The sequence below is a fragment of the Euprymna scolopes genome, chromosome 44 (assembly GCF_053919585.1).
Source record: "Euprymna scolopes isolate OS-2025 chromosome 44, ASM5391958v1, whole genome shotgun sequence".
NCBI lineage: Eukaryota > Metazoa > Mollusca > Cephalopoda > Sepiida > Sepiolidae > Euprymna > Euprymna scolopes.
The window spans coordinates 9,152,125-9,167,396 of record NC_136525.1 but is presented as its reverse complement, the minus strand read 5'-3'; the positions used below and the strand labels follow the sequence as shown (position 1 = coordinate 9,167,396).

Below are 15,272 nucleotides of genomic sequence, written 5' to 3'. Positions count from 1 at the left end.
TCAGATTTTAAGTTGAATTTAAACCAAAAAATTAAATTACAAAGTATATAGAAAAGAAACGATTTTATTTTAAAACTATAAGTCTGTTGGGGTTTTTTTCCAGAAATAATAAAAAGTTTTTTCTAGAAAGAATATGGATGAGCAAAATATAGGTCAGAAAAGAAACTGAAAAAAAAAGATAAAAATAAAGAAAAAATACAGAAAAAAAGAAAAACAGCAAAGAAATAAAATAAAAAATATAGAAAACAAAGAAACAGACAAAAAAACAAAGACAAAAAAACAAAGACAAAAAAAACAAAGACAAAAAAAACAAAGACAAAAAAAACAAAGACAAAAAAACAAAGACAAAAAAAACAAAGACAAAAAAAACAAAGACAAAAAAACAAAGACAAAAAAAACAAAGACAAAAAAAACAAAGACAAAAACAGACAAAAAAACAAAGACAAAAACAGACAAAGACAAAAACAGACAAAGACAAAAAAACAGACAAAAAACAAAGACAAAGAAATAAACAAAACAAAACAAAGACAAAAAACAGACAAAAAAACAAAGGCAAAAAAACAAAGACAAAAAAAAGACAAAAAAAACAGTTAAAAAACAGAAAAAACAAAGACAAAAAACAGACAAAAAAAACAGACAAAAAAAAAACAAGCAAAAAAAACAAGCAAAACAAACAAGCAAAACAAACAAGCAAAAAAAAACAAGCAAAAAAAAACAAGCAAAAAAAACAAGCAAAAAAAACAAGCAAAAAAAACGAAGACAAAAAACAGACAAAAAAAACAAGGACAAAAAACAGACAAAAAGAAACAGACAGAAAACAGACAAAAAAAACAAAGACAAAAATAAAACAGACAAAAAAACAGTTAAAAAACAGACCAAAAAAAAGACAAAAAACAGACCAAAAAAAAGACAAAAAACAGACCAAAAAAAAGACAAAAAACAGACCAAAAAAAAGACAAAAAACAGACCAAAAAAAAAGACAAAAAACAGACCAAAAAAAAGACAAAAAACAGACCAAAGATACGAAGACAAAAAATCAGGCAAAAAAAACAAAGACAAAAAACAGACAAAAAGCAAACCAAAAACCAGACAAAAAAAAAAAGATAAAGAAACAGACAAAGAAAACAAAGAAAGGAAAAAAAGAGAACAGAAAATAAAAGATGAGGATTAAAATAAAAAAATCGGGGGACGAAGACTGAGAAAGGGGGAAAACAAAGAAAGTGATCTACATCAATGATCTCCCAAATCACATTCTAAGCTCATTCGTAGACACTACCATCCATGGCAACACTTCAACGTCCTTAAATGATCAAGTTCTCTCTGATCCTCTCTCCTCTTATCTTGAGCACATGGTACAATGGGGAAAGAGGTGGCCGGTTTATTTTAATGCACCTAAAACCAAGCTTCTAACTTTACATCAACGTTCTGATCCCCGTCTTATTATCAACTTAAACAATTCGCTCTCATCTTGGTGAAGCTTCATGTTTCAGGGCTCTACATTGCGAGTGAAACAGTCACATTTGCAATTGATTTTTCCAAGTGTTGACTAGAAATAATAAAATGCTTATCTTTTGGCGATTGTTTTTTTTTTTTTCATAGACAATTTTTCAAAGCTCATTACTGATTGAAAAATATTTTTTCAACTTTTGTTTTTTTTTTTTTTAATAAATTGAGCAAAGTCAAGTTATTTAAACGATAAAAGGGTTAACAGAACATACTCTTATTTTTTTTTATGAAGGTCGTTCAAGAAAACATCTGAAGAAATTTTCAATCTCAACATCAAAATTTTGTGCATATTTACAATTACACTTATTAAAAAATACAGAAAGATCTTTATTATGTACTCGTCACGGAACGAAGATGTCATATTCCAAAATTCACGTGGATTTGGCTAGTAACTTCTCTATTTGGCTAGTAAACAAAAAAATATTTAGTTGTCAAAAGTCAACTTAAGATAAATTTATCCATAGAGCCCTGTGTTTTGACAAGCTTCTGGGTCTGACCTTTACTCCTGATCTGAAATGGAACACATACATCAAATCCGTTGCCAATGTTGCTGGAAAAATGGTGGTATCATTCTACTGCTTGAGTAGATATTTCACTATTGATGCAATTCTCCTCCTGTATAAGAACCAAGTATGTCCAATGATGGAGTACTGTTGCCACATCAAGGCAGGAGTTGCTAGAAGCAACTTATCCTGCCTTAACAGAGTTCAAAATAGACTTTGTAGTCTAGTGGAGGATGCCCTTTTCTCTTCCTTGCAACTTCTTTCCCACAGAAGAGATGCTGCGAACCTGTCTCTGCTTTATCGTTATGGTCCCCCCCACCGTCCTGACTTTCATGTAAAACACTTGTCTACCTGCAACCACTATCAATAATTTCCCTCACTCTTTATCTGTACCTAAACCTAAACATAGATTCCATGAACAAAGCTTCTTTCTTCGAAACTGCACGCCTGTAGAACTGTCTTCCGTTTTCCTGCTTTCCAGCTGACTACAATATGGTCGTCTTCAAGTCCAATGTAAACAAGTTCTTGATGAGCCGTCCCCCTAAGTAATCCAATTTACAAAATTTTCACTAATAACGATTACTATGATATTATCCCATTGACTAATCTACATTCATTAACCCTTATCCTCGAGTGACCTCCCGGCCTTGATAAGTAGTGACCCCCCCCCTTTGTTAAAAAAAACAAGGAAAGTGAGAAAAGAAACAAGGATGAAAAAAGAAAAACAGAAAAAGTAAAAAAGAAAAAACAGTAAAAAGAAAAGAAAACAAGAAAAAGAAAACGAGAGCAAAGAATCAAAAAAGAACAAAAAGAAAAACAAAAAAAGAACGAGAAAACAAAGAACGAGAAAAGAACGAGAAAAAAAAAGAACGAGAAAAAAACGAGAAAAAAAAAGAACAAGAAAAAAAAGAACGAGAAAAAAAAAGAACAAGAAAAAAAGAACGAGAAAAAGAAAAAAGAACAAGAAAAAAACGAGAAAAAAAAGAAAAAAGAATGAGAAAAGAAAAAAAGAACGAGAAAAAAAAGAAAAAGAACGAGAAAACAAAAAAAGAAAAAAAACAACAAAAAAAAAGAGAGAAAAAAGAGCAACAAAAAAAGAGCAACAAAAAAAAACAAAAAAGGACAAAAAAGAACGACAAAAAAAGAACGACAAAAAAAGAACAAAAAACAAAAACAAAAAATGAAACGAATTAAAAAAGACAGAACAAATAAGAGAATGAAGAAAACAGAAAAAACAGAAAAAAGAAAAGGAAAAAGATTGTAGAAAAAAGAATGAAGAAAAAAAAAGGGAAAAAAGAAAAAAGAAAAAGGAAAAAAGAAAAAAGAAAAAAGAAAAAGGAAAAAGAAAAAGGAAAAAGAAAAAGGAAAAAGGAAAAAGGAAAAAGGAAAAAGAAAAAGGAAAAAGAAAAAGGAAAAAGAAAAAGGAAAAAGGAAAAAGAAAAGGAAAAGAAAAAGAAAAGGAAAAAAAGAAAAGGAAAAGAAAAGGAAAAGAAAAGGAAAAGAAAAGGAAAAGGAAAAGGAAAAGAAAAAGAAAAGGAAAAGAAAAAGAAAAGGAAAAGAAAAAGAAAAGGAAAAGGAAAAGAAAAGGAAAAGGAAAAGAAAAGGAAAAGGAAAAGAAAAGGAAAAGAAAAGAAAAGGAAAAGAAAAGGAAAAGGAAAAGAAAAGAAAAGGAAAAGAAAAGAAAAGGAAAAGAAAAGAAAAGGAAAAGAAAAGAAAAGAAAAAGAAAAGGAAAAGAAAAGAAAAGGAAAAGAAAAGGAAAAGAAAAGAAAAGGAAAAGAAAAGGAAAAGAAAAGGAAAAGAAAAGAAAAGGAAAAGAAAAGGAAAAGAAAAGAAAAGGAAAAGAAAAGAAAAGGAAAAGAAAAGAAAAGAAAAAGAAAAGGGAAATGATAAGAGTAAAATGATAGAAGAGTGAAAAAACAAAAATGAAAAAGACAAAAGGAAGAAAAGGAAAAGAATAAAATGAGAAAAAAGGAAAAAGAAAAAATGAAAAAAGAAAATGAAGAAATGAAGAAAAAAGATAAAGGGAAGAAAAGGAAAAGGAATAAAAGAAGAATAAAGGAAAAAAGAAACACAGGAAGAAGAAAAAAGACAGAAAAAGGAAAGAAACAAAAGAAAAAGTTAAAAACTTGGCAAAGTATAATTAATAGTAAATGAAAAAAAAAAAAAACTTGCGTTCAGTACTCACCGGGCACCACCACCTCCTAAAACTAATCCGATGGAAGTGCCGGTCAGGAAGCGAGCCAAACGAGAAAAGTCCGACAATTTATCGGGTTCCGATTCAAACAATTTTGTATAAATTTCTTTCTGAAAAGATTGAAACAAACAAAATCGATTAACATTTTATTGGGGAATAGTTATGCATAAATCGGGGAGACGTCGAGTTGAAAGAGGAGAGGTAGAGGTTGACAAAAGAGAGGAGGTATAAAAAAAAAAAAGAGGAGGGGAATAAAAAAAAAGTGAGGGGGAGTTACAAAAAATAGAGGAAGGGATATAAAAGGGTAGCAGATAAAGGTGGAGATAAAAAGGGAAGATGGCGGTTCAAAGGGGAGAAGTTGCTTAAAATTCAGTATACTAGTTTTTGTTCCAGATATACTAAAAGTTATTCTCATCAAGATTTTTGTTCCTGGCTGAGTTTGAATAAAATAAAATACGTATTATATACGTTTGAAGTCAAAACAACGCATTATTACAAAATAAACAGACATTTATTTTGTTTGAAATTCATATTGAAATTCATAAATATATTTCGAAGAAAAGCTTCATCTTCAGTATGTATTTCTTTTTTTTTTTGCCATGTTGTTGCTGGGGCAGAGAATCAGAAAGTAGAAGTCCGTTTGTTGTTTTCACGTTAGTTTTTTAAATCTTTTTCCACTGATCCTTTGCTCCAACAACATGGCAAAAAAAAAAAAAAAAAGAAAAAAGAAAGAAAGAAAGGCATACTGACGATGAGGTTTTGCTTCAAAATATATTTATGAATTTCAATAGAAGGTGGAGGGAAAAATCATAACGTAAATCCCACGTGACCAAACGAACCGTTCCGAGATTTAAAAAACTACCGTAAAAACAACAAACGGACTTATACTTGCTGATTCTCTGCTCCAACAGCAACATGGCAAAAAAAGAAAAAAAATTTAAAAAAAGAAAAAAAGACATACTGAAGATGAAGCTTTTCTTCGAAATATATTTATGAATTTCAATATAAATTTCAAACAAAATAAATGTCTGTTTATTTTGTAATAATGCGTTGTTTTGGCTCCAAACATATACATATTTTATTTAAAAGTTATTCTGTTTTTTTTTTGTTTTTTTTGGATGGCATGGACTGGTGTACTTACATGTTTTTCCTTTGATTTCCGACTGAAAACTCTTTTCGGACACCGGATATGATGATGGGATGAACACCATCCACGTGCATTCAACCAATCTGCAGTCCTGCGCGGAGGATCAGCATCCTCACGGTGAAGAAGAATCAATTCTTTCTGAGCCCTCACTGTAATATTTTCCAGTTGGGCTTCAACCTTAAAACAAATACAAAATACAATAATACAGCTAAACAATGTATTCTTTTGTCAAACAAGCAAGATTTTCATGAAACTGCCGGTATCAATGGCTGATCAAATTAATCTTAAGAGTTATTTGTAAAAGAATATGCTTCCACATAATTGAGCACTCATTATTTCTCCTGTACAAAAAAAAAAAAAAAACACCATTATATCATAATATATATTTACTAGCGGGACCTGTGAAAATTACACAAGGGTTGGTTGGTTGTTTTACAGCATATCAACCCTTTTCGGGTTATTTAATGCCGAATCCAAAGATTTTGAAGAAATAATTTTTTTAATAGAATATATTTGTTGTTTTCAAGTCGGTTTCTATTTAACCCATAGTTGGGACCCTAACAGGTACTACCACTCCGGGTCAGAGTGGACCTGGAAGCAATGGCAATTAAAGGGTGGCTCCACACTCCCCAAAGCCCACAAGCTGGGGCCTCACCACTGGATATAGTTCAAGGTCATATCCAGGACCCCCATTGAGGGACTTTTACCCTCTGCAGGGGGGGCAGTCGGCATATTCTAATGCCCCACCGACAGGGCCATTACACAGGGGACTCATTCATATGTAATATATTGATGTTGGCATTTTGTAGATGTTCAACATAAATGGAGACGCTCTGATATTATTGTAGCTTTTTTGTTAAAACTGCAAAAGTATTTATCTAAACTAGCAGGGACGCCTAGCAAAGCCCGGTAGTAAAGTAACACTTTTATATGATATTTTAATTCTTGCAGATTTCGTATATATTATTATAGAGTTAATGCTCTATCGATTTTTATATATTATAAAGTTGCGATTTCAAAAATAAAAAAAATATATCCATATGTCTTGGGTGCATTAGCTTGAATCGAAACTAAAATAAAAACTTATGAAAAAAAAATATATGTATATATATATATAACTTGAATTCCTTCAGCTATAACTGAAACCAAAACTTTTGAAGAATTCTTGGTAAAATTATTTATGACAAGAAATAGAAGTACATAACAACTAAACGACCCGGGTGTAAGCGTGACACACAAAAGAACACACATGTTATCATATTAATATATAGATTATTATTTTCCAAGATGTTCGCTATAATTTAATAGAACTTCATTATAAAATACTAGCTGGACACCCGGTGTTGTCCGGTCATACAATACGCTTAAACATGATATTTTAATTTATACAGAGTACGTACATATTATTATAGAATCAATTCTCTATCTGATATTTTATATTACAAGGAATAATTTGCCTAGTGGACTAATTTGCAAAAAAATAAAATTAAATAATAATGATAATATTGTTCATCAAATTCCGTCTGTGTTTGTTTACGATATCATGGCAGCTGATATTTGGGCTTGACGATGAATGCCCTGGAAAAGTCACTTCTGATTAATGTCTAGTTTTAAAATATGCAAACGAAGAAATGATTTGCGGCAATTGTTCTTTTATTGTAAATTCAACTCATAAGAAAAAATTAAAATAAAATGGTGAGGCCCGCCTGGGCTTGAACATGGGACCATTCGATCTGCAATCGAATAATCTACGACTATGCTATATCTATGGATGACAATAGTTCCGTTTTTTTTTAAGACACGATTTGCTGAGAAATGAATCCGCCCTGATTTGCTGAGCATTATCTCCCTTGACTGGTGTAACTGAAAAATATTCCACTATAAATTTTTTTTTTCAATCTAAAAAAAGAAAGCCTGTTTTTAGGATCGGATTTTTTTTTTTTTTTTCCGATACTTATCAGATGAATTTCTGTACAAAACATTCATAAGAACACTGCCAGACATATTTTTTTTTTTACACAGTGATCACCACTTATCAAGGCCCGGAAGCCACTCAGGGATAAGGGTTATTGCAAGTACAGTACGTTAGTGTGGAGATTTGATGAAGTGTTTACTTAAGGGGGCGGTTTCATTAGGAATTTGTTAACATTGGACTTGAACACATCCAAGTGGAAGCAGGCAGACGGAACAGAGTTCCACAGGTGTGCAGTTCTAAGAAAAAAGCTTTGTTCATGGAATCCACGTTTTGATTTAGGCACAGATAAAGAGTGGGGGAAATTTTTCACAGTGGATTCGGCTAGACGGGTGTTTTTCGTGAAAGATTGGCGAGGGGGGACCAGAGATTGGAGCTCAGACGAGCACCTGCCATGGAAATAACGATAAAACAAGGATAGGCTCGCAACATCTCTTCTGTGGGAGAGAGGTTGCAGGGTAGAGAAAAGGGCATCCCCCACTAAGCCACGAAGTCAATTTTGTACTCTGTCAAGGCAGGATAGGCTGTTTTTTTGCAGCTCCTGCCCAGATATGGCAGCAGTATTCCATGAAATTTTGCAAAAGATAAGCTCAGCCATTTCAAAACCTATGAGGAATAAACTCACACACACAAAGGGACTTTTACATAATAGTACAGATTGCATTATTTTTTTTTATTTTATTTAGTTAGTTAGGTATATATATATATATATATATATATATATATATATATACTAGCATGGGTGCCCGGCGTTGCCCGGGCGTTTGGAGGTGTATGCTGAGCAAAAAAAAAGGGGGTAATTTTTTAAACTTTGACCCCTATTATGACCCCTGAAAATTTATTGTTTTGGGCTCAAATCAAGTTATTAAGTTAGATCCATGTCCACGGAAGCTATATCTAAAATTTAAAGTGTGTAGACCCAAAATTGTCGGAGAAGTTTGGTAGAGTTCTCAAAGCTCAAATCGTTGAACTTTGACCCCTTAATCGCCAAATTTCTGGCTAAAAACCGATCACATAGATTTTTCCAAATCTCAGTACCCTGTATATCAAATTTCGAGTCTGTAGACTAAAAATTGACAGAGTTATTTCGTAGGGAAATGTACACAGACACACACACACACACACACACACACACACACACTTTCACTTTTATAGATATATAGATTTAAAATTTGAGTCTGACAGAATGACAAAATTATATTGCAAACCGATATATTAAACAAACGAACTTCAAAGAGACAAATGAACACATAAGTAAAAACAATTTGTATTAGAAAACATTTATTATTCCACGTCTTTTTTTTACAGACCTGACGACTGAGGTTCGCTCTTAATAAAAATTGTTTTTTATAGTCTTAATTTTGACTTCCTTTTTCATAAAAAACTAAAAAAAAAATCAAGAAAGAAAAGAAATTTAATTTTATTTTTTCATTAATTTCTTTCTGTGCAAAGCAATTCTTTCAAACTTACTCTGTTTCCAAAATGTTTTTATTTTATTCCCCTCCCCCTTCATTCATTTTCCTCCGCATCCTGGCAAGATTACTGTACACATAGATTCGAAAAAATAGTCAAAAACAAATATATAAATAAATGTTATCAAAGGCAAGATAAGTTACTTTTCTACCTAACTGAATATCTTTTTTGTGTTTTTATTCAATGTAATATATTTATTCAGCTCGAAAAACATACAGTGTTTACCGATGTGTTGGAAAATTCAAGATGGCGTCTCACACCCTCTTTAACACCGTAAGTTTGGGAAAAGGTGTTATAAATAAAAAACTATACAAAATACTATTAAAACCCCGCCGAATATATGTCAACCTATGTCACGGTAACATATATTGAGCGAGTTTTTAACAGTATTTTAACAGGGCACATCGTAAAAACTGACCCATTAATTTTCCTGAAGTAAAAACTATATCGTTTTTAAACTTTTAAAACTGTACATTATAAAAAGAAAACTGTTCGAGTGATTTTTTTTTTTTTTTTTACATGGTTGTCACCACTTATCAAGGCCACTCAAGGATAAGGGTTAATAGGTATACATTAGTCATTGTGATTTTAGCATAGTAAACAGTGGGAATTTTGTAACTTGGATTACTTGAAAAAGAAAACTGTTCGAATGATTGAAAATGAAAACAAAATAACAATGTAAATATATTGATAAGAAAAAAACAAAAACAAACGAAGTTTCCGTTTCAGGAACCCGAGTTTAATTTTATGTCGTAATCATTCAACTCGTTAGCGGTTTTATTCAGCGATTAGGGATAACCATACGACATATCTAATTACCAAAGCGATTTTTAAAAAAATTTTTTTTTTTTATTAAAACTAAACCTGTTTAGTTATTTTGAGAGCGTGCAACTGCACCCGAAAGGTTGATTAGGAAACTCCAAATCCTTTTATGACTCGGAAAAAAAAAAAAGGGCTTTTTATCGGCTTAAATGATAAACTAATGTTAAATATTAGTATTTGCCATCGATTCTGAAATAAAATGAAATCCTGACATTGTGATCATTTTTGCAGGTGTTATGTGCCAAATATTGAAATAAGAATGTTTAAATTCAATTATTGTAATTTAAGTCTTTAATTTTAAAGTCGATTTTATTTATAAAATATCTTTTTAGAAATCAATCTCAAAAACAATCTGAACAATAAATCTCTTTTGTTATGGCTAAGTTTTTGTCAAGGGTAGAAATTATAATAGACAAGTATTAATCCATGATGACATTTTACCGATTTCCTGGTTTACAGGTATTCTTGCTAAATTTCTTCGAAAGAATTGACATAAACAATACTTAAACTAAATACGTATATTTCATGCAATAATGACTTTTATTTCTTCTGACTTTTCCTAAACTAAACATAAAACATCGGTTAGGGTTAGTTTAACCTTCTGTAAAAGTACCTTCCGTTTTTTTTTTTGTTTGTTTTTTTTTTGTACTTCTGCAGAGAAGGTAAAAAACCGATAAAAACTAGATATATTTTTCGTGTTTTTATTCAATTTAACATGTTTATTCAGCTCGAAAAGAATACAGTGTTTACCGATGTGTTGGAAAATTCAAGATGGCGTCTCACACATTCTTTAACACCGTAAGTTTGGGAAAAGGTGTTATAAATAAAAAACTATACAAAATACTATTAAAAACCCGCCGAATATATGTCAACCTATGTCACGGTAACATATATTGAGCGAGTTTTTAACAGTATTTTAACCGGTTTTTTATTTATTACACCTTTTTCCAAACTTACCGTGTTAAAGAGAGAATCGGCCGCCATCTTGAATTTTCCAATACATCGGTAAACACTGTATGCTTTTCGAGCTGAATAAACATGTTAAATTGAATAAAAACACGAAAAATTTGCCTTTGATAACATTTATTTGTTATATATTTGTTTTTTGGCAACTTATTCGAATCTATGTGTACAGTAATACAAACCCGAAATGAATTTAAGACCATGAGTGAAATGAGAAAAAGAAGTCAGCGGGTTTGGTTGCCATAACAACGTGACGGTAGTGAACGTGTGTGTGTGTGCGTGTGCGCGCGTATTTCGTGTAGTTTAGTTTCGTATAATAGTTTCGTATTTTTTTAATTTGTAAATAACAAGTTATTAAAAAATTAAACCCTTCCAAGATGGACAATAAATAAAGCCATAATATTTTATGGTAAAGGTAAGAGCGTAGAAACGATTGTTTTTTAGGAGATGTGATTATTGGATTAACCAATCAGAAATCGTCTGTGGCACACACACATCTGTTTTTATAGATATATAGAAGATAGATATAGATAGATAGAAGATAGATTAAATGTTAAATAGATTTTGTAAATAGTACAGTTGAAATGATTAGAATATTTCCAATATGTAATAAGGTCGAGGTAATTAGTTAAAGAGATTTAATATAATGTGATATGCAAATGAGCATAAGTCATTCGATATGGGGGTTGTTTGTAGAATAGTATATAAAGAAATTAGGCAAAGATTCTTATGTCTCTTATAACAGAAACATCCTAAAATGGGTTCTAATGTTTCTCTACCAGGAGAGATCTACCCTCTTACCTCCTTTATATTTCGTTGATGGTGGAGAGCTGTACACACAGACAGAAACACACGAACCCTATTACTTTATAAAAATATAGATATATATATTTAATTATTTTCTACTATAATAATTAAATACCTACAGACACTAGTGTTTCATCCTTTCGGGAATCTTCAGTGCAGGGTGTCACGATTACTACCAGTCGAACGATTGAACCCCGTATCACGAGACATCTCTGGCTCGATTAGCGGAGACCTAATCCATTCGGTTACCATTAACCGCTTGAAATAACGTTGAATTTTAAACATCTTAATTTTAAGTGTTCATTTACGTCAGTCAGACAGTGATCTAATCGTTATACGATGATCAACGCATAAGAGCTAAATTGACCGACTTTTAATTCAACTGAAAGTGCTCAATAAGAAACGAATTTCTTAAAGGGGCTGTCATAATTATTTTCTACTATATTAATTAAATACCTACAGAATATATATATATATATATATATATATATATATATATATATATTAAGTAATGTGATTTATAATAAAAAATTTTTAAAATTTAAAAATCAAATTTTAATTAAATTAAAAATCAGTTTCATAAGAAGGAACAACAACAAAATCAATTATCTGTACGATCGTTTCGGAAATCCGTGCTTTTTATTGTGGTATACATGAAGTTATGTAGAACAATTATATTTAGTTTTTTGGTAAGCAAGGTCTCCTCATCAGCAAATTTAGGAGGGTTTTTATTGAATATTTATTTATGGTGTCTTTTAAATTCAATAAAAACCCTCCTAAATTTGCTGAGGAGACCTTGCTTACCAAAAAACTATATATAATTGTTCTACATAACTTCATGTATACCACAATAAAAAGCACGGATTTCCGAAACGATCGTACAGATAATTGATTTTGTTGTTGTTCCTTCTTATGAAACTGATTTTTAATTTAATTAAAATTTGATTTTTAAATTTAAAAAATTTTTTAAATTTTAAATTATAAATCACATTACTTAATATTGAATTAGCTCTAGGACATTTAACTATCGAGCTTATTATATATCTAAATTACAACGAGCACTTTCTATTTCCTGTATTTTAATTAAACTAGTAATTTCACTGTTACATTAAAATACACTCAGCTCTTTAGACTATTGTTCTAATCTCCTTTAAATTATATATATATATATATATATATATATATATATATATTCGTATTCCTGTTAGTTTGTTCCCAGTTTGATTAATATATACAAATCATTTCTTACTTTAATCTTTCGTTTATTTCTATATCTAGTATGATTCTTGCAAAATATACAATTAAGAGATCACCTCATTTGCATATTACCTAGCGGTATCTTAGTTAATGTTTCTAGCGAGAGAATTGTTTTAAGTGTTCTATTTAAAATTGTTATTTAATAAAAACTTTAAACAATAATTATGTTGATAATATATTTAATTTAATTTATTTGGAATTAATATTTCCAACAGACTTTTTTAAAAACTGGTCTAGAGTTATTTGCTCCTAGGAACTTCTAAACATAAAAAAAACAAACTCCCACCAAATAAAAATAATGCCACTGTTACATTACCTCCTGTTTAGTCAATAAAAATAAGATGTAATGTTATCACTTTTAAGGCAATAAAAAAAAAAAGAAATGGTCATTCTTACCTCTCCCAAGACGGAAGGGTCGTTTGTGCCAACACCTACAATCAGAATACAATCGGCCTGCCTGACAAAATGTTTAGTCCACCGGTTCATTTTATCGTCACATTGGTAGAGAACCATACGGTTGATATCCTCGTGTTGACCCAACCAGCTAAACAAGCGGAACTCACTCAAGCTGTTGAGAAAAAAAATATATTTAAACAGAATTTAGATTATTTGGATTCATCGGACTACTGTTCTCATCTTGTGTTTCATTTTTATAACATTTCGGCCAATGTAACCTTTGACCTTCTTCAGGTAGATCTTGCCCAACTCTGGAATGTTTCTGTTGAACTCTGGAATCTGCACGGAATTTCAAATAGAACTCTTTATTTACTTAAGGTGGCATGCTCTTGTTTCGTCAGCCATGACTGGATAGAGGTCCTAAGTAATTCATAAGATCTCTAGCTATGGTATTGCTGGAAATGTGTTCTCAATTATTAAATCATTTCTTTCTGATAGGTTCATAAGAGTAGTAATTGAGGGACAAAAATCAGAAGCTCACAGTATTAATGCCGGTGTCCCTCAGGGGTCCATCCTGGGCCCAACTCTCTTCCTGATCTACATTAATGATCTTCCAAATCACATCCTTACATCATTTGTAGACATTTATGCTAACGACACTACCATTTATATATAAACGACCAAGTTCTCTCCAATTCTCTCTCCTCTGATCTTGAGCACGTAGTACAATGGGGTAAGGAGTGGCTGGTTACTTTTAATGCATCTAAAACCAAGCTTCTCTCTTTACATCAACATTCTGATCCACATCTGGCATCAATTGAAATTAATGGCTCTCGTCTTCAGGAGGCCTCAAGTTTTGACAAGCTTCTTGGCTTGACCATTACTCCTGATCTTAAATGGAACACGTACAGCAAATCTGTTGCCAAGGCCACTGGAAAAATGGTGGGATCTTTCTATCGATCCAGTAGATATCTCACTGCTGATGCTATTCTCTATCTATATAAGAGCCAGGTACGTCCAAGGATGGAATACTGTTGCCACATCTGGGCAGGAGCTGCTAGAAAGGACTTGGCCTGCCTTGATAGAGTTCAAAATAGACTTCGTAACCTCATAGAAGATGTCCTTTTCTCTTCCTTGCAACCTCTATCTCACAGAAGAGATGTTGTGAGTTTGTCTCTGATGTATCGTTATTTTCATGGAAAGTGTTCGACTGAGCTTCAATCTATGGTCCCCCCTCGCCAAACTTTCACAAGAAACACCCGTCTAGCTGTAAACACTATCTATAATTCCCCCCACTCTTTATCTGTGCCTAAACCTAAACATAGATTCCATGAACAAAGCTTTTTTATTAGAACTGCACGCCTGTGGAATTGTCTTCCGTTTTCCTGCTTTCCGGCTGACTACAATATGGTTGTCTTCAAGTCTAACGTAAATAAGTTCTTGATGAGCCGTTCCATATAAGTTATCAAATTTACCAAATTTTCATTACTAATGATTACTATATTGTCCAATTTCTACTGTACACTCTTTAACCCTTATCCTTGAGTGGCCTCTTGGCCTTGATAATGTTGTGATGCCTATGTAAAAAAAAAAAAAATTCATAACTGTATTTTTCGGTCGCCCATACTGACGATTGAACTTTTAACCTTCAAGAGAAGTTTCTTCTTTTTACAACTGAATTTTTCCAAGCAGCTGAAAAATACATACCCGGAGGTTCGACAAGATACACCTGAAGAAGGTTGGAGGTTACATCGACCGAAACGTGAAAATGACACTAAAGATGAGAACAGTTTAAAAAATCATTTTCGAGTTTGGTACTTATTTAGAATGACACGTATTAAAAGGAAAAAAAAATACAGAAAATACTTTTATGATCTTTGTACTTGTCACAGAGCGAATGTCATATTCCAAAAATCATGTGGGTTTGGCTAGTAACTTTTCTATTTTTCTAGTAAACAAAAATATTCAGTTGTCAAAGGTCAACTAAAGATAAATTTGTCCATAGAGCTCTGATATATTTTACATGGTGGAACGATATATTTGAAGCATTGTTAGAACGATGTTATAGTTTGCTTGAAGCATTGCGCATAGTGTGAAAGGAAGTTGAGCTTGAAGGCTATGACAATGCTGTCTGTGGGAAACACTGTGGACACGAGTTATTACAGGGTGGAACGATAAAAGTGCCGCCTTAAAGAAAACAACACTACAGCTTTATTTTAAAACTTTTATTG

The 15,272-nt window shown here is 31.7% G+C and overlaps 1 protein-coding gene across 1 annotated transcript in view; it reads right to left on the bottom strand.

Annotated features, from left to right (window-relative positions):
- Positions 1-15,272, bottom strand: part of LOC145268685 (patatin-like phospholipase domain-containing protein 6) — a gene marked incomplete in the record, with an annotated part of 200,392 nt that overhangs the window by 43,046 nt on the left and 142,074 nt on the right. Inside the window, 3 exon segments of the mRNA XM_080124191.1 lie at positions 4,196-4,314; positions 5,346-5,528; positions 13,042-13,213. Coding sequence (XP_079980317.1) covers positions 4,196-4,314; positions 5,346-5,528; positions 13,042-13,213 — 474 coding nt within the window.